Source organism: Bos indicus, chromosome 25 (genome assembly GCF_029378745.1).
Source record: "Bos indicus isolate NIAB-ARS_2022 breed Sahiwal x Tharparkar chromosome 25, NIAB-ARS_B.indTharparkar_mat_pri_1.0, whole genome shotgun sequence".
Classification (NCBI taxonomy): Eukaryota; Metazoa; Chordata; class Mammalia; order Artiodactyla; family Bovidae; genus Bos; species Bos indicus.
Genome location: NC_091784.1, coordinates 22,378,345 through 22,394,166, shown reverse-complemented (window position 1 = coordinate 22,394,166; position 15,822 = coordinate 22,378,345). Strand labels below are relative to the sequence as shown.

Here is a 15,822-nt window from a genome sequence, read left to right as displayed (position 1 = left end):
AGCAACTCCTATCATTTAGGGAATGGTGAGAACTCTCCTGAAATTCAAGAACCCAGATGCCAGCTGAGGGCCAATCTTCCAGCTGATGGCACTGGGAGCTTTCCTTCAGGAAAAGGGGAAAGTTTCCAGAATATTCCTGAGAAATGAAGATCATAAATGCTCTCCCCGCCCCCCAAAGCTCCCTGGGTGCCAGGCTTTTGATCAGCAGTACTAACCTGACATTTTTTCAATAATCTTTTATTCTCATCCAGGCCTTTCATCCAGAAGGGCTGTGTGCAAGAGACGTGGGAATAATTTTGAAGATAAATATTTTAATATAATTTAACCAGAAAAATATTCAGGAATTGATCAGGATATGCTATGGGCTGAACTGTGTTTTCCCCAAATTATATGCTGAAGTCCTAACCTCCAGTACTGAATGTGACTGTATTTGGAGATATGGCCTTCAAAGAGGTGATTAAAGTAAAATGGGTGGGCCCTATCTAATATGACTGGTGTTCTTATAAGAAGAGATTAAGACACAGACAGACAGAGGGGCAACCGTGTGAAGATACAGTGAGAAGGCTGCCAGCTGCAGGCCTAGGAGACAGGCCTTAGGAGAAACGTGCCAACTGCTTGCTCTGGGACTTCTAGCCTCTAGGACTGTGAGAAAATACATTTCGATTTTTTAAGCCATCCAGTCTGTGCTATTTTGTTATTGCAGCCCTAGCACACTAATAGAGGATGAAGTCCTCAATGTAAAAATTTTCATAGTGGGTTTATATAACCTTCCACCCCTTTTCCCCAGAGACAGCCTACAAAAGATCAGTCCTTTTCCAGAGACAGCTACACCAGAGTAGTCACTCTACCTTACAAGGTGTGTGTACAGAGGGGAAAGTGAGGAGGCGGAGTAAGCCTATCAACCCGTAGTAGTAAAGTTGCAGCTCACCCAGGAGGCTGAGCACAGAAATCAAAAGCATCGAGCCACCCCCAGGGAAGGCCCAGATCTGATATGTCAAAAGCAGGAGGCGGCCGGCGGTCAGAGTCCCTGTGATGTGCCCTCCTCCAACTTGCAGGTTTTGGCAGAGATCACAAGTCAGGATGCAATCAGCCTCTGCATTAGACATAAAAGAGCTGATCAGCAGCTTGATTTTAGACGGTCCCATCAAAGAATGGCTCCTTCCTGTGGGCATTAGTATGTGACACGGTTGGTACAGCCAGCATCCACAATGTACGCTGTCATCATTCAGAGCTCCAGAGAGGGGCCCTAAATCTCCAGTGGTCCCAGCGTCCGCCTGAGTTCTGCGCAGGGAGCCTGGGTCTGCTTTCAGTTCAGCACTGCTCCTTGGGAAGCTGAGAGAGTGTACTGACAGCCAGCATCAGGTTTCAGCTTAGAGTGAGGTCCAGGCAACGAGGGTCAGTGAACTGGGGATTCCAATCAAGGTGGGTACTTTTCTTCAGCAAAGGCGTGCTGCAGTGCCAGATGCATGGTACCCCTTTTGTCAGTCTCAGAGTCCAAACTGACCCACTCAAAAACATGCATATCAGACTGAACAATCATCAGCCTCTAAGGGTCAGACATCTGATTTCAACAAGGGCCAATGAGAAACTTAACTAACTGCTTTTTCAAAATCCAAATGTGTGTTTCTATTCAGAGAGTGCCTCTCTTCTTATGTTGTCACCCTCTTTGCAGAGGTTTCAACAGACACAAATCATAGCAAAAATCATCAGGTATGGAGACTTGTTCTGGTTCTAAAATCCAAAGAATTTAAATTCCAACCTACCTATGGAGAGGAAAAGCAAGGAAGCTATACCCCACCAATACCTTCTTAATTTAAATTTTGTATGTTTGAGATGGCTCCACTAGCACTTATGGAATTACAAGCATGTAACATTATAAGTCAGTTTTATCGTATCTCCAGATAAAACGGCCACAAAATACAAAGCCATTTTTTAAAAACTTCCCTTTTTTTCTCATTGCAAATGTACTCAAACCCCTAGTAGTAAATTCAGCAAGGTACAGGGTTATCATCTCAGGCCAGCAGTGTTCACTCTTTCTTGCACAGGCCCCCTTTCAGTAATACCCCCCCACCAAGGATATCCACTATCATACATTTTTAAGCAACAATTCAACCAATTAAAAAAAAATTAGGGAATTCCCTGGTGGTCCAATGACTGGGTCTCCCAGCTTTCACTGCCAAGGGCACAGGTTCAATCCCTGGTCCGGGAACTAGGATCCCACAAGCCTCAGTGCATGGTCAAAAAAAATTTTTTTTTTAATTTAAAAAGTTAAGACTGTTTTTCATTCATACATGCAAAGGCCTGTTGAGCACCCACTGCATGTATGTTTTATTTATTTCATTCAGGAACACTTAACTAAAAAATTTATGAAGCATTAAAGAAACTTTTAATTCCCTTTCAGCCATCCTTTAACAACTGTTTTCATATTCCCTTCTAGTCCTTATCAACAGGGAGTTTCAAATTTATATAGCTGCAACTGTTTCACGTTAATACAATCTATCTGCATGGTATCAGTAATAGTAATACTAATAGTGAGCCTTTATGAACTTACTATATTCCAGGTATGGGGCTAAGAGCTTTATAGAGATGATTTCATTTAATCCACACAAAGACCCTAGGAGAAAAGGATTACTTTTCCCACTTAAAGATAAGGAAATGAGCACTTCTACATCAGGTTACTTGCCTAAGGTCATGCAGGCAGGAGGTAGCAAGCTTGAATTCCAACTCAATTCTGCTGACTCCAAAGCATACCTGTTGGCACATTGCCTCTCAGGGCCTTGTTGTTCTGGCAAGAACCAAATCCCAGGGCTTCCCTGGTGGCTCAGCGGTAAAGAATCTGCCTGTCAATGCATGAGACACTGGCACTGAGACAATCCCCGGTCCAGGAAGATCCCACATGCCTCGGAGCAACTAAGCTCATGTACTGTAGCTACTGAGCCTGTGCTCTAAAGCCCAGGAACTGGAACTACTTGAGCACGTGTGCCCTAGAGACCATGCTCTGCAACAAGAGAAGCCACTGAAATGAGAAGCCTGAGCACTGCAACAAAGAGTAGATGCCCTGCTCTTCGCAACTAGAGAAAAGCCCGTGCACAGTAACAAAGATATAGCACAGTTCAAAAATAAATAAATAACATTATTTTTAAAAAGAACCAAATCCCAGACTCCTTTGGTTCACTAGCTCACTCACTCACTCATTCACTCCTACCAAAAAGCAATATGACATGCTTAAACTCATGGTCTGAAGAAACCCCGGGTTCAAACACCATGTGATTTCAGCAAGTGACTGAACCTCTCTCTGCCTCAATTTCCAGGTCTATAAAACAGGGATGGTTACGGTGCCTTTCTCCCAGGATTCTATCTAGGAGAAGACATGCCTATCTCCTAAGGTTTTCGTGGAGAAATTCTAAGAGGAATCTCTTAGAATAATGTTGTTATTATTACTGAAATAAAAAGAACCTGTACCTAATCCCAGGGAGCTCGGAGTCTTCAACAGGACTTTCCAGTTCCTGGGCCTCTCGAATTTCCATACTTCTCCCCTCTCCTCTGGTCATACTGTTTCCTCAGCCTCTTGCTACTTTCATCAAAAACCAGAAAGTCCAACCAGCAGATATGAAAGGCTGAGATGAATGTAGCTAAAGAAAAGTTGGCAGGGCCAAGAAAACCCACACAGGCTTCAGACTTAGGATCAAAGTCAGAGAGGAGTGAACGCCATTCCTGTGTCTCTTTCTTGAATGATTTTCGTACGCACAACCATCTGCCTGGTATCCAATGGCCTTGGAGGTACAGAACAAGCTGTTCAGTCTCCTTGGGGAAGCAGGATGTCCTGGGCCGCCTCTTCTCACTTTAGGATCCAGGTCAGAGTGCATAACAAGAATAGGTGTGGCCAACATGCAGCAGAAACTTCAAGAAAGCAAGGGATAACCAACAGAGCACCAAGTGCAGTCCTCAGGGTAAGGGCTTTGCTGCATAAAACATGGACTTTGCAGCCAGATAAGACTTGGCTTTGATTCCAGCTCAGCCATTTATTAGCTATGTGATATTGGGCAAATTTACCTAACCTCTCTTAAGATTGGCCTCCTTGACACTGTATGATGGGTTGTAAAAATCCCTACTTTTTTTTGACAGTTGGGAGGAGTAAAGGTTTTCTAATAAGCGTCTGCCACCCTACAGATACAAAGCAAGGAAGGGTGATTTCTTTGCCCCGCCTTTTCTTTGTGATGAAGGGAAAGATGATAGGGAAAGATGGTCTTAATTTCACTTTAAATTTTTAAAAATATATAGGAATGCTGCACCTTACACTATAAAGGGTTCACTTCCTAACAACAGTGTAAGACATACATAAGAGGCTGGGACACAAGATCACCGGGTCAGGAAGATCCCCCAGAGCGGGGGATGGCAACCCATTCCAGTATTCTTGCCTGGAGAATCCACGGACAGAGGAACCTGGCAGGTTACAGTCCATGGAATCACAAAGAGTTGGACACAACTAAAGTGACCAGCATGCTCACAGGCGTACATAATAGTATGGCACACCCATATACTGTAAGATGTATCATTTCTAATAATACTAGTTATAACTACCTTTTACTGAGTGCTCACCCTGAGTCCCTACACATGCATTACATGTATGAATGCATTTACTTATAATAACCCCTATGAATCTTCCCCATTTTAAGGATGAGAAATGTGAGTTTCCACAAGGTGAGATAACTAGCCCAAATTCACATGGCTAGAGAACAGCAGGGCTGGGATTCAATCTGCTGCCCCCAACACCCACACTTCACCACTACGGTGACCCTCAAGAAGAGCCCCTCATGCCTCCACTGGAGAACTGTTCTGTTTACCAGGCTAAGCCGTCAGATCCCTACAGGCAGGGACTGGTTCTGTCTTATCCTTCACTAGGCCAGCACCCGGCACTCAGTCGTGGCTCAGTGAGTATTTGTTAAATGAATAAATAAGTGTTGCAGCATGTGGTCAGGCCCCCCTCCCCCCCGGCCCCGCCCCAGCCCTAAAGGGCAGCAAAAGCACGAAAGCACAGCCCATCACTGGGGCTCTAGAAGCGTTTCAGTGATCACGGACTTATGGGAACTGGTCCAAGTTGGCAGGACATTTTGCCGACACCTGTTTTGAAATAACCACGCCTCTGAACACACTGTTCTAACATTGTCGTTGCCATTACAGGGGCCTTACAGCCCTATAGCAGCTACCACTAGGAGACCAGCCAGCTTGATGTGACCACCCAGAACCACTCAGCTTTGATAGATGCAATCTGTCCGTAATGGCTGAGAGCGAGTCAGAATGGGACTGGAGCTCCATGTTCTGGACACCCTGTGGGCTCACCAGCCAGATCCAGACACCAAGGAAAGCTTCCCGAGCCACCAAGATCCCTGCTTTATAGCTGAGAAATTTCCAAGGATGTGGAAAAGGCAGCAATGTTTGTCTGATTCATTTCCAAGTCTGTTATCACCCAGATGGGCCCAAGTGACTAAGAAAGTAACTGTGGTATCAGCTCTGAGTGAACTGGCTCATGCAGAAGTAACTAACTCAGAACCCACCACAGACCCCAACAAACCACAAGGGCCTTGTGCAGCCATGTGAGACAGAACTGGCCAACAGAAGGCTCATAAGTCAATCAGTCAACCTTGTTCCCTGCACCCAGGATCCTGCAACATGAGACTTATCTGGGGTGGGGTGGGGACCAGAGGTAGGGGGACTCAAATCCAGGTAATCACCCCATGTGCTGGAAAACCACAGGCTCACGTCTGACTCCTCAGGAGTTCACAGCTAGTGTGGGTTCAGACAAGAGCACAGGCATGTAATTAAAATTCTACCTAGACTCGGAAAAAGGCCCCTTCGTGAGGTTCACGGGGAAGCAGTTTCTGGCAGAAGTGCATATGCGCTCAGTCGCTAAGTCATGTCCGATTCTTGTAACCCCATGGACTGTAGACTGCCAGGCTCCTCTGTCCGTAGGATTTTCCAGGCAAGAATACTGGAGTGGGTTGTCATTTCCTCCTCTAGGGGATCTTCCTGACCCAGAGATCAAACCCATATCTCCTGCATTGGCAGGAGGATTCTTTACCACTGAGCCACCTAGGAAGCCCATCCAGGCTGAGGAGCATCCTCCAAATGGCTCTTTCTTGAACACTCCACTTTGGCTCAGCAACAGTGCCCCCAGTTCAGGCCAAGATACCCCTCAGGAGGTATTTCCCAAGACCAAGAGTAATGAGAGATTGGACAGGAGGTAAGGCTGGGCAAGAAAGAAATCTGGAGAAGGGGAAAAGGTCTGAACTAGACACCTCAGAATCTTTCCGGCCCAGCACCCATTTATCTCCTGTTCTGGTAAAATACAGCCACCAGGCACCAGCTCCCAATCCATATGGGTACGTGCCCCGGGGCCCGTCCAATCAGTGAATTCCACCTTTCTGGCCACAGTGGTTACTTGAGGCTGGACACTTCCATCCTGGGCTAGTGATAGTCAGGTCCACGGTCTTATTGGAGAAGGAGAGCTCTTTCTACCAATAACTGGAGCTGCAGGGTCACATTGTGAAGCCTGGAGAATGAAGCCAACTCAAAGGAAAGCAGAGTCAAGAGCTGAAGAGAGTCAGGTCCCTGGTGACCCTGTGAGTTCTGAGTCCTGGGATCCAGCTCGATGGCAGCTCTAGACTTGGCCTCATCAGCTACATGAGCCGATAATCCCCTCTCTGCCCTAAGTCAAATGGAAAGCGTCTCAACCCATGTCTCTTCCACCTGCTCGCTCTTCTGGGAGTATTCTTAGGACAAAGAGACTTTTTCTCTGGGGTTAAAAAAGTAATTGTCTGGTGACAGATTGCCCCTGGGGTGAGAGCCACCATGGAGACAGAGTCCAGCTGGCTTTTCCTAGGATACACACGATTGTCAACACCTTTAAAGCAGTATCAGTCCGTAATTAAACACTCACTTACTAATTATAGTAGCTAGTGTTTTGTCTTGCCAGCACCTTGTTTTGGAAATACGCTTTGCTGTTTCTCTGTAATGCTGAGGATGGGAGGGGAGGAAAGGTCATGACCCAGATCAGGTTAATTATAGTGCCATACACTCTTGGTCACAGGGGGCTCATGACAGCCCGATGAGAAAGTTTCTTTCAGTTCAGTTCAGTTGCTCAGTCGTGTCCAACTCTTTGCGACCCCATGAATCGCAGCAAGCCAGGCCTCCCTGTCCATCACCAACTCCCAGAGTTCACTCAGACTCACGTCCAAATTAGAACTCGAGGAAAGAAAACTTTCAGGGCCACCAAGCTGGGAGGATGCAAGGCTGGGTCTGTCAGCTGCCATGTGCCCTAATGTGTGGAGCAAGACCATGTGCAGCAGGAGAAAAGGAACCAACACACAGGCCTAGAGAGTCTGCCTGCTGACTCTCAAGGTCCACTCTCTCCCTCTTCTACTACCAGAACCTTTTTCCTCCGAGTTTTGGCTGCCCAGCTAGACACTAAATTTACAGCCTCCTGTGCAGTTACATGTGGTCATGTGACAAGAAAGTAGGAGCCTGGGTACCTGATGACATTGTGGAGCCCAGCCACCTACCTCTGCTGCACCACTTGCCTATCCCTGCACTGTGAGGTCAGCGAAATTACCTTCTTTCTTATATTCAAATAGTCTTCTGTATTTTGATGGTTTCTTTGTCACCACAGCGCAGTCTATACCTCCACTAAAGTAAAGATGAAAAACATATAAAAGGAAAGAGCCCTGTATCTCTGGATAGGGTTGTCCCTACAATGATAGCTGATCACTTACAGAGTGCTTCTAAGCACCAGGAATTGCCCTTACTGTTTACACGTAGTAAATACTACAGTTAATCCATTAACTGAGGTAGTAAAAACCTCCATTAATCCATTCCAACTCTGTGGATCCCCACTGTTACAGCCTATGATCCCCATTGTATAGCCTATGATGCGAAAGCACAGAGAGATTAAGTAACTCGCCCAGGGTTCACACTACATTGCTTCTCAAGCTGGTCCTTTCTGTGATTGTTATGTAAGTCAATAAAACCCCTTTTTTGGTTAAATTGATTCAAGCTGGATTTCTGCCACTTGCAACAAAGCGTTGAAATTCGATTTTTATCTAATCTAGTTTGTATATTCTTTTATAGCTTGCTAACTTGTGCTACGGAACTGTAAGACACCATTTAATGGCCACAAGCAGGACAATTCTTTCAAGAAACCAGCTCCCACTTAACTAGTCAGAACACAGTTGTAGCTACAACAGGGCCCAGGGCCAGGAGACCATCTTCTCAGAGGGGACACTAGGCTTCCTGCCTATGGCAGATATTTGCAGATGGGCCAACAATACCCAGTCCCAACCCTCTTTTCCTTGCCTGCCTGAAATGCTTTCTGTGCAGCAAAGGCTCGCCAAATGATTCCATTTGGGGCAATGAAAGGTACTGTGCTTCCTGATAGCTCAATTGGTAAAGAATCTGCCTGCAATGTAGGAGACCCCAGTTCAATTCCTGGTATGGGAAGATCCACTGGAGAAGGGATAGGCTACCTACTGCAGTATTCTGGCCCGGAGAATTCCATGGACTGTATAGTCCAGGGGGTCGCAAAGAGTTGGACACGACTGAGTGATTTTCACTTGCACTTGCAAAAGTTATTAGAACATGGAAGGATTCTGCATAATGATTTAAAGTATGAGCTCTAGGGCCAGAATGCCTAAATTCACCATTGTAGATGTAGAAATTTGGACAATTTATCTCTGCTCCTTAGGGAGAAAAACTGGACCTATCTCATAGATACTGTGAGGATTAAAGGCGTCAATAAAGGTAAAGAACTCAAAAGAGGGATATTTCCTGGGTGGTCCAGTGACTAAGACTCCAAGCTTCCAATGCACAGTGCCTCAGTTCAATTCCCGGTCAGGAACTACTAGATCCCACATGCCACAACTGAGAGTTCACATGCTGCAACTAAAAACCACACGTGCTGCAACGAAGACCGAGGATCCCACATGCGTGCTGCAATTGAGACCCGGCAGAGCCAAAAAAAGAACTCAGAAGAGTACTTGGTATATGGTAAACAACATATATGTTAACAATTGCCATTTTTATCACTTGTATGTGCCAAAATGGAACAACCTCTAAGATATATTGTTAAGTAAAAGGAGAAAGATGTGGGATAGTGCATCCGTATGAGTACAGAGGCTGGTGTGGACGTGTGTATCTGTTCATGTCAAGAACAGACTAATGGTACAACAGTCTGAAAATTATTCTGAGTGGTTGCCTGTGGGAAGTAGAGCATAGGACTGGATTCTGGATTGGCAAAATCTATTACATTGTATGTCCTTTCTTTAGTAACTGGATAGGATTTTTGGAATTGTGTACTCAAATTACTTGGGCTACCCTAGGGGCTCAGCAGTAAGGAATCCACCTGCAATGCAGGAGATGCGGGTTCAATCCCTGGGTCAGGAAGAGAAAGAAGGTCCTTTGGAGAAGGAAATGGTAATCCCCTCCAGTATTTTTGCCTGGGAAATCCCATGGACAAGAGAAGCCTGGCGGGCTACAGTCCACGGGGCTGCGAAAGAGTTGGACATGACTTAGCGACTTAGCAACAACAGCTCAAATTACCTAAAGATTTTTAGAAGGCTCAGGAAAAGAAACACCCCACTTTCTGTTAATTTTGGTTGTTCATCAACAAAATGGATAGTCAAAAAATCATGTCAGTTATAAAGTAAGTAAATAAAAGAAGAAAACGGACAGTTAGTCATGTCAAGTGGCAAGCTTCCTTTTGGAGGTATTCAAACATGCACTGGAAGGGAATCTATCAGACACGCCCTGGAAAATTTCTCTAGGGAGCAAGAGGTTAGCCAAGGGCACATCTAAGCTCTGCCAACTCCAAGATCCTCCTTTTTGGTGGTCCAAAAAGAGAAAGGAGCTAGGGTATATGGCTCCCCAAAAAGCTGCAACCATCACAGACTGCTGGCATGACACAGGATGCAGTGGACTGTCCCATTTCACTGGGGCAGAGCTTAAGAACGTGGGCTGTGGAGCCAAACACATGAGTGTGACTCCTTCACCATGCCAAGTAGACCAAGTTATCTAACATTTTTGAGTTTTTATCCTCACCAGTGAAGTGGCGATAACATCCAGCTTATAAGCTCTAAGTAGGCAAGTGACTACAAAGTCTGTAGGAGGACACCGGGAACACAGTGAGGTGCCCAAGGAAGACAGGTCGCCATTGCTGGAGGTGAACAGTGATCATCTTCAAATGACTTGTTTCATGTGCCACGCCTTTAATGTACAAACATAAAAAATAAGAAACCAGAAAGCAGTCTTACATTCAACTAGCAAAGATGACTACATACAGTTCTTTTTGCAAACCCCAGACCGATGTTAAGTCAAGACAGCTGCTGCTAGATTCTAACCTTTGAGGCTGAACTGTCCTACCCCATTCACAGCAGCACTAGAGCATCAAGCAAGGCCAACCTTTTCAGGCCTTCACTTCTAAGTCTTCCTACTAGAGCAGAATGGGAAGGGCTGAGATATTAGATATGGATAGCACTGGCAACTCTGTCTACTCCTTGGGGTTCCATGCCCCCAGAATGATTTTAAGAGGCCCCCATGTACATATGAGATTGGGCCCAAGTATAGATATTTTGGTCTGAACTGTGAGGTTTATGGCAAATGTAGTGTGGTTTGAATGGTTCCAGGCCAAGGAGCAAGTGTCAAAAATGCTACATCTCCAGTGAAATAAGGCATACACTGCTTCCTCTAAATACCATGAGACAAGGAGTGGCTGCCAGTCTAGTCCATCCACATGGGAGACTTAAACCTGGGACTTTGCAAAAATAAAATCTGGATGCTAAGGGATGCTTTCTGGATGCTTTCACTAAGCTTTTAGTGAAAGCCAAGGCCCTAGAATAGAAGGCTAGAAAGTCTTTAATTATTCACCCCGAATTAAGATGATCAGGTTATTTTGGAAAGAAGAGAAATACTAACCACCCTCCCTTCAAGTTTTAGTAGCCAAGAGGAATCTGGGCTCTGAAAAGTGGCAAACAGTGTTTTTGCAGATGACAAGCAGCTGTGGCAACTGGCCAACTGCATGAGCAGCAGGGACGCCAACAGTGATGCTCACTGTGGCAGCTCATGGCCACGGGCCACACACAACCTCCCCGCTGGGACAGATGCCCTGCTCCATCCGGCTGTCCGCAGGGCCAAGGGGTGGGAGTGCTGGGAACAGATGAGTCTGTGCTCCCCACATCATGGTACAGAGTGACAGTGAATAGATACAGTTTAAGCACAGCATTTGGAGACAACCCTCCAGTCATTCTGTTAGTAAAGTCTTAAGAACTTAGAGCCTGGGAGGACTGAGAAATTCTAAAGAATGAAACCAAAATAAAAAATAAAGAGGGTGGGAGGTGTCAAAGACACAAGAGCTCTTTGTAGATGCTGTCTGGCTCACTTTGTCCCCAAGTTCATCTCAGAGCTCAAGCAAATTCGAGACACAAGGCAGAGACATTAGACCTGTGTCAAGGGCAAAAACTTCTGGTAGTAGCTCTTGGTGACGTCAATCATCAGCTCCTGGGTACATTCTGGGAGCTCCCCTGAGAAGAGTCCTGGGGAAAGAAAGACCTGGTCAACCACAAGGAGCCAGAGGAGGCCCACATGCAGCTCTGACTTCTGCTGAAACCTCTAGAAGCCTTCTTTAGCTGCAAATGTCTAAATACTAGGTTTTCCATCTTTGGTGCTAACAGAATATTTCCTGACCATATATTCAAGATAATATGAATCTGTGTGTGGAGGGAGTTGGGGGTGGGGTGGGGAATAATACTGTTCTCAAAATGCAGAAATATATTCCAAGTAAAAGAAGTTAGTACATTACTGAAGAGTTAAGGAAATCTGACTACATCAGAGGCTGTTCCAGGCAAGGATTCATCTATTCCCTGGATTCTGGGGTGATGCCTGTGGGGCAAGCCAAGGTGAGTGCTCTTCAGGGGAGAAACTGCCCTGCTATTCATACAATGAAACTGAATCCAAGGCCTGAGCAGTTATATTCGAATCATAGATGGGAGTAGAACAGAAATGCCCAAATAGACAAAAGATGGGGGAAACTTAATGAAGAATTTCCAGGAAAGAGGCACTCACACAGTATGGTATTAGTATAAACTTACACAGATAAGTTTGAAGAGCAATGTAGGAATAACTAGCATAACTTAAAAGTTCATACCCTGTGATCTGATAATCCAACTTTTAAGAATTTATTCCACAGATAATCTTGCCCAATTGCACAATATAGATACAAAAGCATTAATGCAGCGAAGTCTCTAATTATAAAAAACCAAGTATAACATTTTTTGATCCATTAAACCAGAGGATGATTGGTTATATCATGGGATAATTATGCAATGCAAACCCTATAGCCATTAAAAGGAATGAAGTAAATTGCTCCATACTGACAAGAAAAGATGCCCAAGATATACTAAGGAAGCAAGTTTCCTAACAGAATAGAGAGTGTGAGTCTATTTATATAACAAGTTTCATATTATATATATAAATACATATACATACATAAACACACATATGCATACACTCATAAACATACAAAAACACACACATATACTCTTGTATACATACAGAGAAAACAGGAATGAAAAAATGGTCTTAAAAAAATACACAACTCTTGCAGGCACCTTTTACAAATTAGCAGCGCATTAAGATTTCCAAATATATATTGAATCTGTACAGTATTTAATCTTCTAAAAAAAACTGGTACTCAACACATAAAAATCCAGATTTTTAGCTCCTCATGAAACACCAGAAGTTCACATAATATCATGCCTGTATGCTTAAACAGCTATGATAGGCAATTTCTTCAACTATTTACATATTTTGTCTGGCTCCTGTGGGCATCTGAGTTTTTGGTTCCTAACTTACTCTTTCTGGATGCCTCGCCTTTCATTCTGGGGAGCCTTCCAAAAATATGCTAGTTTTCCTGCCACCCCACGCCTCTTGATTAAAGAGGGAGGTTGTCAACAGTAGTATCTAGATGGTTAGCATTTGTTTGTGAAACTACACAAATAAACATGAGAAGTACCCTGCTAGTGCAAAGTACTAGACTCTAAACAAAGAGTCTTGGGAGCTCCGTGGTGGTCTAGGGGACTTGCTGCTTTCACTGCCCTAGCCCAGGTTCAGTGCCTGGTTGGGGAACTGAGATTGCATAAGCTGAGTAGTCAAATAAAAATAAATAAATAAATAAACAAGGAGTCTTAAGTGCTTGTCAAAGCCTCCCCGCTAACCAGCACTGACACCCTGGACAATTCAACCTCTCCAGGCCTCAGTTTCCTCACCTACACAATGATCTCTAAGATCCCAGGCAGAACCTCCACACACAGAATTTACTGGGATTTCAAATACCTAGAAGTGCTTCCCTGCAATCTGCTATCAGTGTTCAAAGATCATAAGTTGGTTCTAAGGGCCTTGAATAAGTTAGAGGAGATTAAACTATTTTTCCAACAACATACTTCTCACCTCAGATCAGATGTTTGTCTCACAACCACACAAAACAATTAAGACTGTTCTGATCCAGCACTTGCTAAGAACTGTTAAGCTGTTTCACAGTGGGAACTCAGTATGGGGAGAATTACTAAATGAGTCTCTTCCTCCTCTGCAAATGTAGAGATGCATGAAAGTGCAGAATGGCTCATTTCCTCCCCAAAGAATCTTAGTGGATGATTTATGTATCTCTTTGAAATTCATATTCAATGATCTGAGTAATGAGATTTTTTTTATATTGGAAAAATAATTAAACCACCCAGTGGCTAGATACCATACACTGTCAAATCCTCTCTCTTCATATCATCTTCCATCTGTGAATCTGTCATGTACCTCTGTATGTTCTAGGAGGTTTCCACTGAGTGAAACAACAGGTAGAAGAAAAGAGACTGTCTTGAGGTAGGGGTAGGGGAATGTGAGGTTTTTCTTTTTCTTTTTGCTTTTCGGTGTTTTCCAAGCTTTCAACAATGAGCATGGATTGCTTCGGTCTCCCCACATTTATAATCTGCATCTCTTAAGCTCATAAGGACTTTGCCTGTGGGCATTCCATCAACCAAGGTCAAATGATAATATATTTGCTTTTCTTGGGTATCCCAGAGCTCTCACTGGTCTTTGGCCATGTTTTATGGTAATATTTCAGTTAGGGCATTTCTGAGCAGGCAGGAAGTACAAGTTCAAACCCCCAACCATTGTGAGGGTAAGGCCATCATCTGGAGAGACTTTCTTTTTCCACCCAGAGCCCAGGCCAAGACAGACACTCTTCTTTGTACTCTTCCTGTGTTGGGGGCAGATTCATCCTCCATCAACTTTTTACTGAGGGAAAGCCCTTCAAGAGGATCTCATTGCCCTGTGTGGATCCGAGGCTTTATCTCTCATCCCACATGAGCATCAAATCCTAAACCATACAACTATAGAGATGGCATCACCTGAAGCATCCTTGAAAGTCTGCATTTAGTTTCCACTTTGCTTCTGATTCCTAATAATTTCCTTATGAATCCAATTATGCATGTAAAAAGATACAAGTTCTATTTTGGATAGCATTTATAGGTACTCCGTATCAGAAGAGTATTTCAGTTAGCTAGACTAACATACTGTTAAGAGACAGAAAAGGCATGCATGACTTTTGTGAAAGAAAATAAACTTTAGTTTTAATAATTAACACCCGCGGGTTACCTGGGCAGCCTGAGAAGATGGTGAACGGTGGGACCACAGTTTCTGGGGGTAATACTGTGTTGTCGAGAATTTTGCAACAGTCTTTCAGCACACACCGGCGCCCCTGAAATTAAAATCTTGTTAATAGGAAACAGACCAGGAAATGGGAGTAAAAGTTGTCTTGTCTGCTGTGTTATTGTTGTTTAGTTTCCAGTCATGTCTGACTCTTTGCAACCCCATGGACTACAGCCCGTCAGGTACCTCTGTCCATGGACCTCTCCAGGAAAGAATACTGGAGTAGGTTGCCGTTCCCTTCTCCAGGGGATCTTTCCAACCAGGGGATCGAAATCAGGTCTTCTGCATTACAGGCAGATTCTTTACTGTCTGAGCCATCAGGGAAGCCTATAATCGTCATGGTCAGGGACAAAAGTGTTGGCCACAATCCCTACTGCAGATGGTACCTGACAAACATGAGGTAGAAACATTAGTGTATGTGTGTGTGTGTGTGTGTGTGTGAGTCCTGTGTGTGTTTAAATTTGAAGTGGGGGTTGTACACTAGGGACAGTTCAGGCTATCTTAGGCATTTCAGACTATATGAAATCTGATCTTCAAGAATTCTGTTTAATTTTCTTTGCTTTTACTTAGTGGATATCTGTTGTTGTGCTTGTCCGACATCCACTTCCCTTTCTTCTTGTAACAGAACTTATATTTTTGTTGGATATCACTCCATCCCTATTTCAGTTCATGTGCTTCATCTCTCATCCCAAACTCTAAACCCCAAGCCTGGCTGCAGCCATTGGTTTAGGGAATTGGTGTATGAACCGTGATGAATCTCAACGTCAGGGCTTCTGCTGGGACTACTGGGAAAAGAAGCTCTTTCTAGTAAGGATTCTAGAGGATAGAACAGAATCTTGAACCAGCCACTGGTTTCCATCACTAAAGGACCTGCCTGAGAGGCTTCCAGAGGAAACTAAAAACAGGAAGGAGATTAATTCACATGACATCAACTGAGATGTCAGTTGGAGCCATTTGTGTATGAAATTAGGATCTACTTCTGTGACTGTGGTTCACATTAGCCAGTATGTTTGTTTTGCACCTACCAGTTTAAGGTCTGGTTTTGTTTTTTTTTAAGGTATATTATTATTATCCTCTTCT

General features: G+C 44.2%; 1 protein-coding gene across 1 annotated transcript in view; it reads right to left on the bottom strand.

Moving 5' to 3' along the window:
* Nucleotides 1-10,236: 10,236 nt before the first annotated feature.
* The window catches only part of DCTN5 (dynactin subunit 5), a 28,953-nt gene continuing 23,367 nt past the window's right edge, over nt 10,237-15,822 (bottom strand). Inside the window, exons 5-6 of the mRNA XM_070779813.1 lie at nt 14,689-14,791; nt 10,237-11,579 (exon numbers count right to left, since the gene is read on the bottom strand). Of these exons, the coding sequence (XP_070635914.1) occupies nt 11,482-11,579; nt 14,689-14,791 (201 nt within the window). The 3' untranslated portion in view covers nt 10,237-11,481. The remainder of the gene's footprint in view (nt 11,580-14,688; nt 14,792-15,822) is intronic.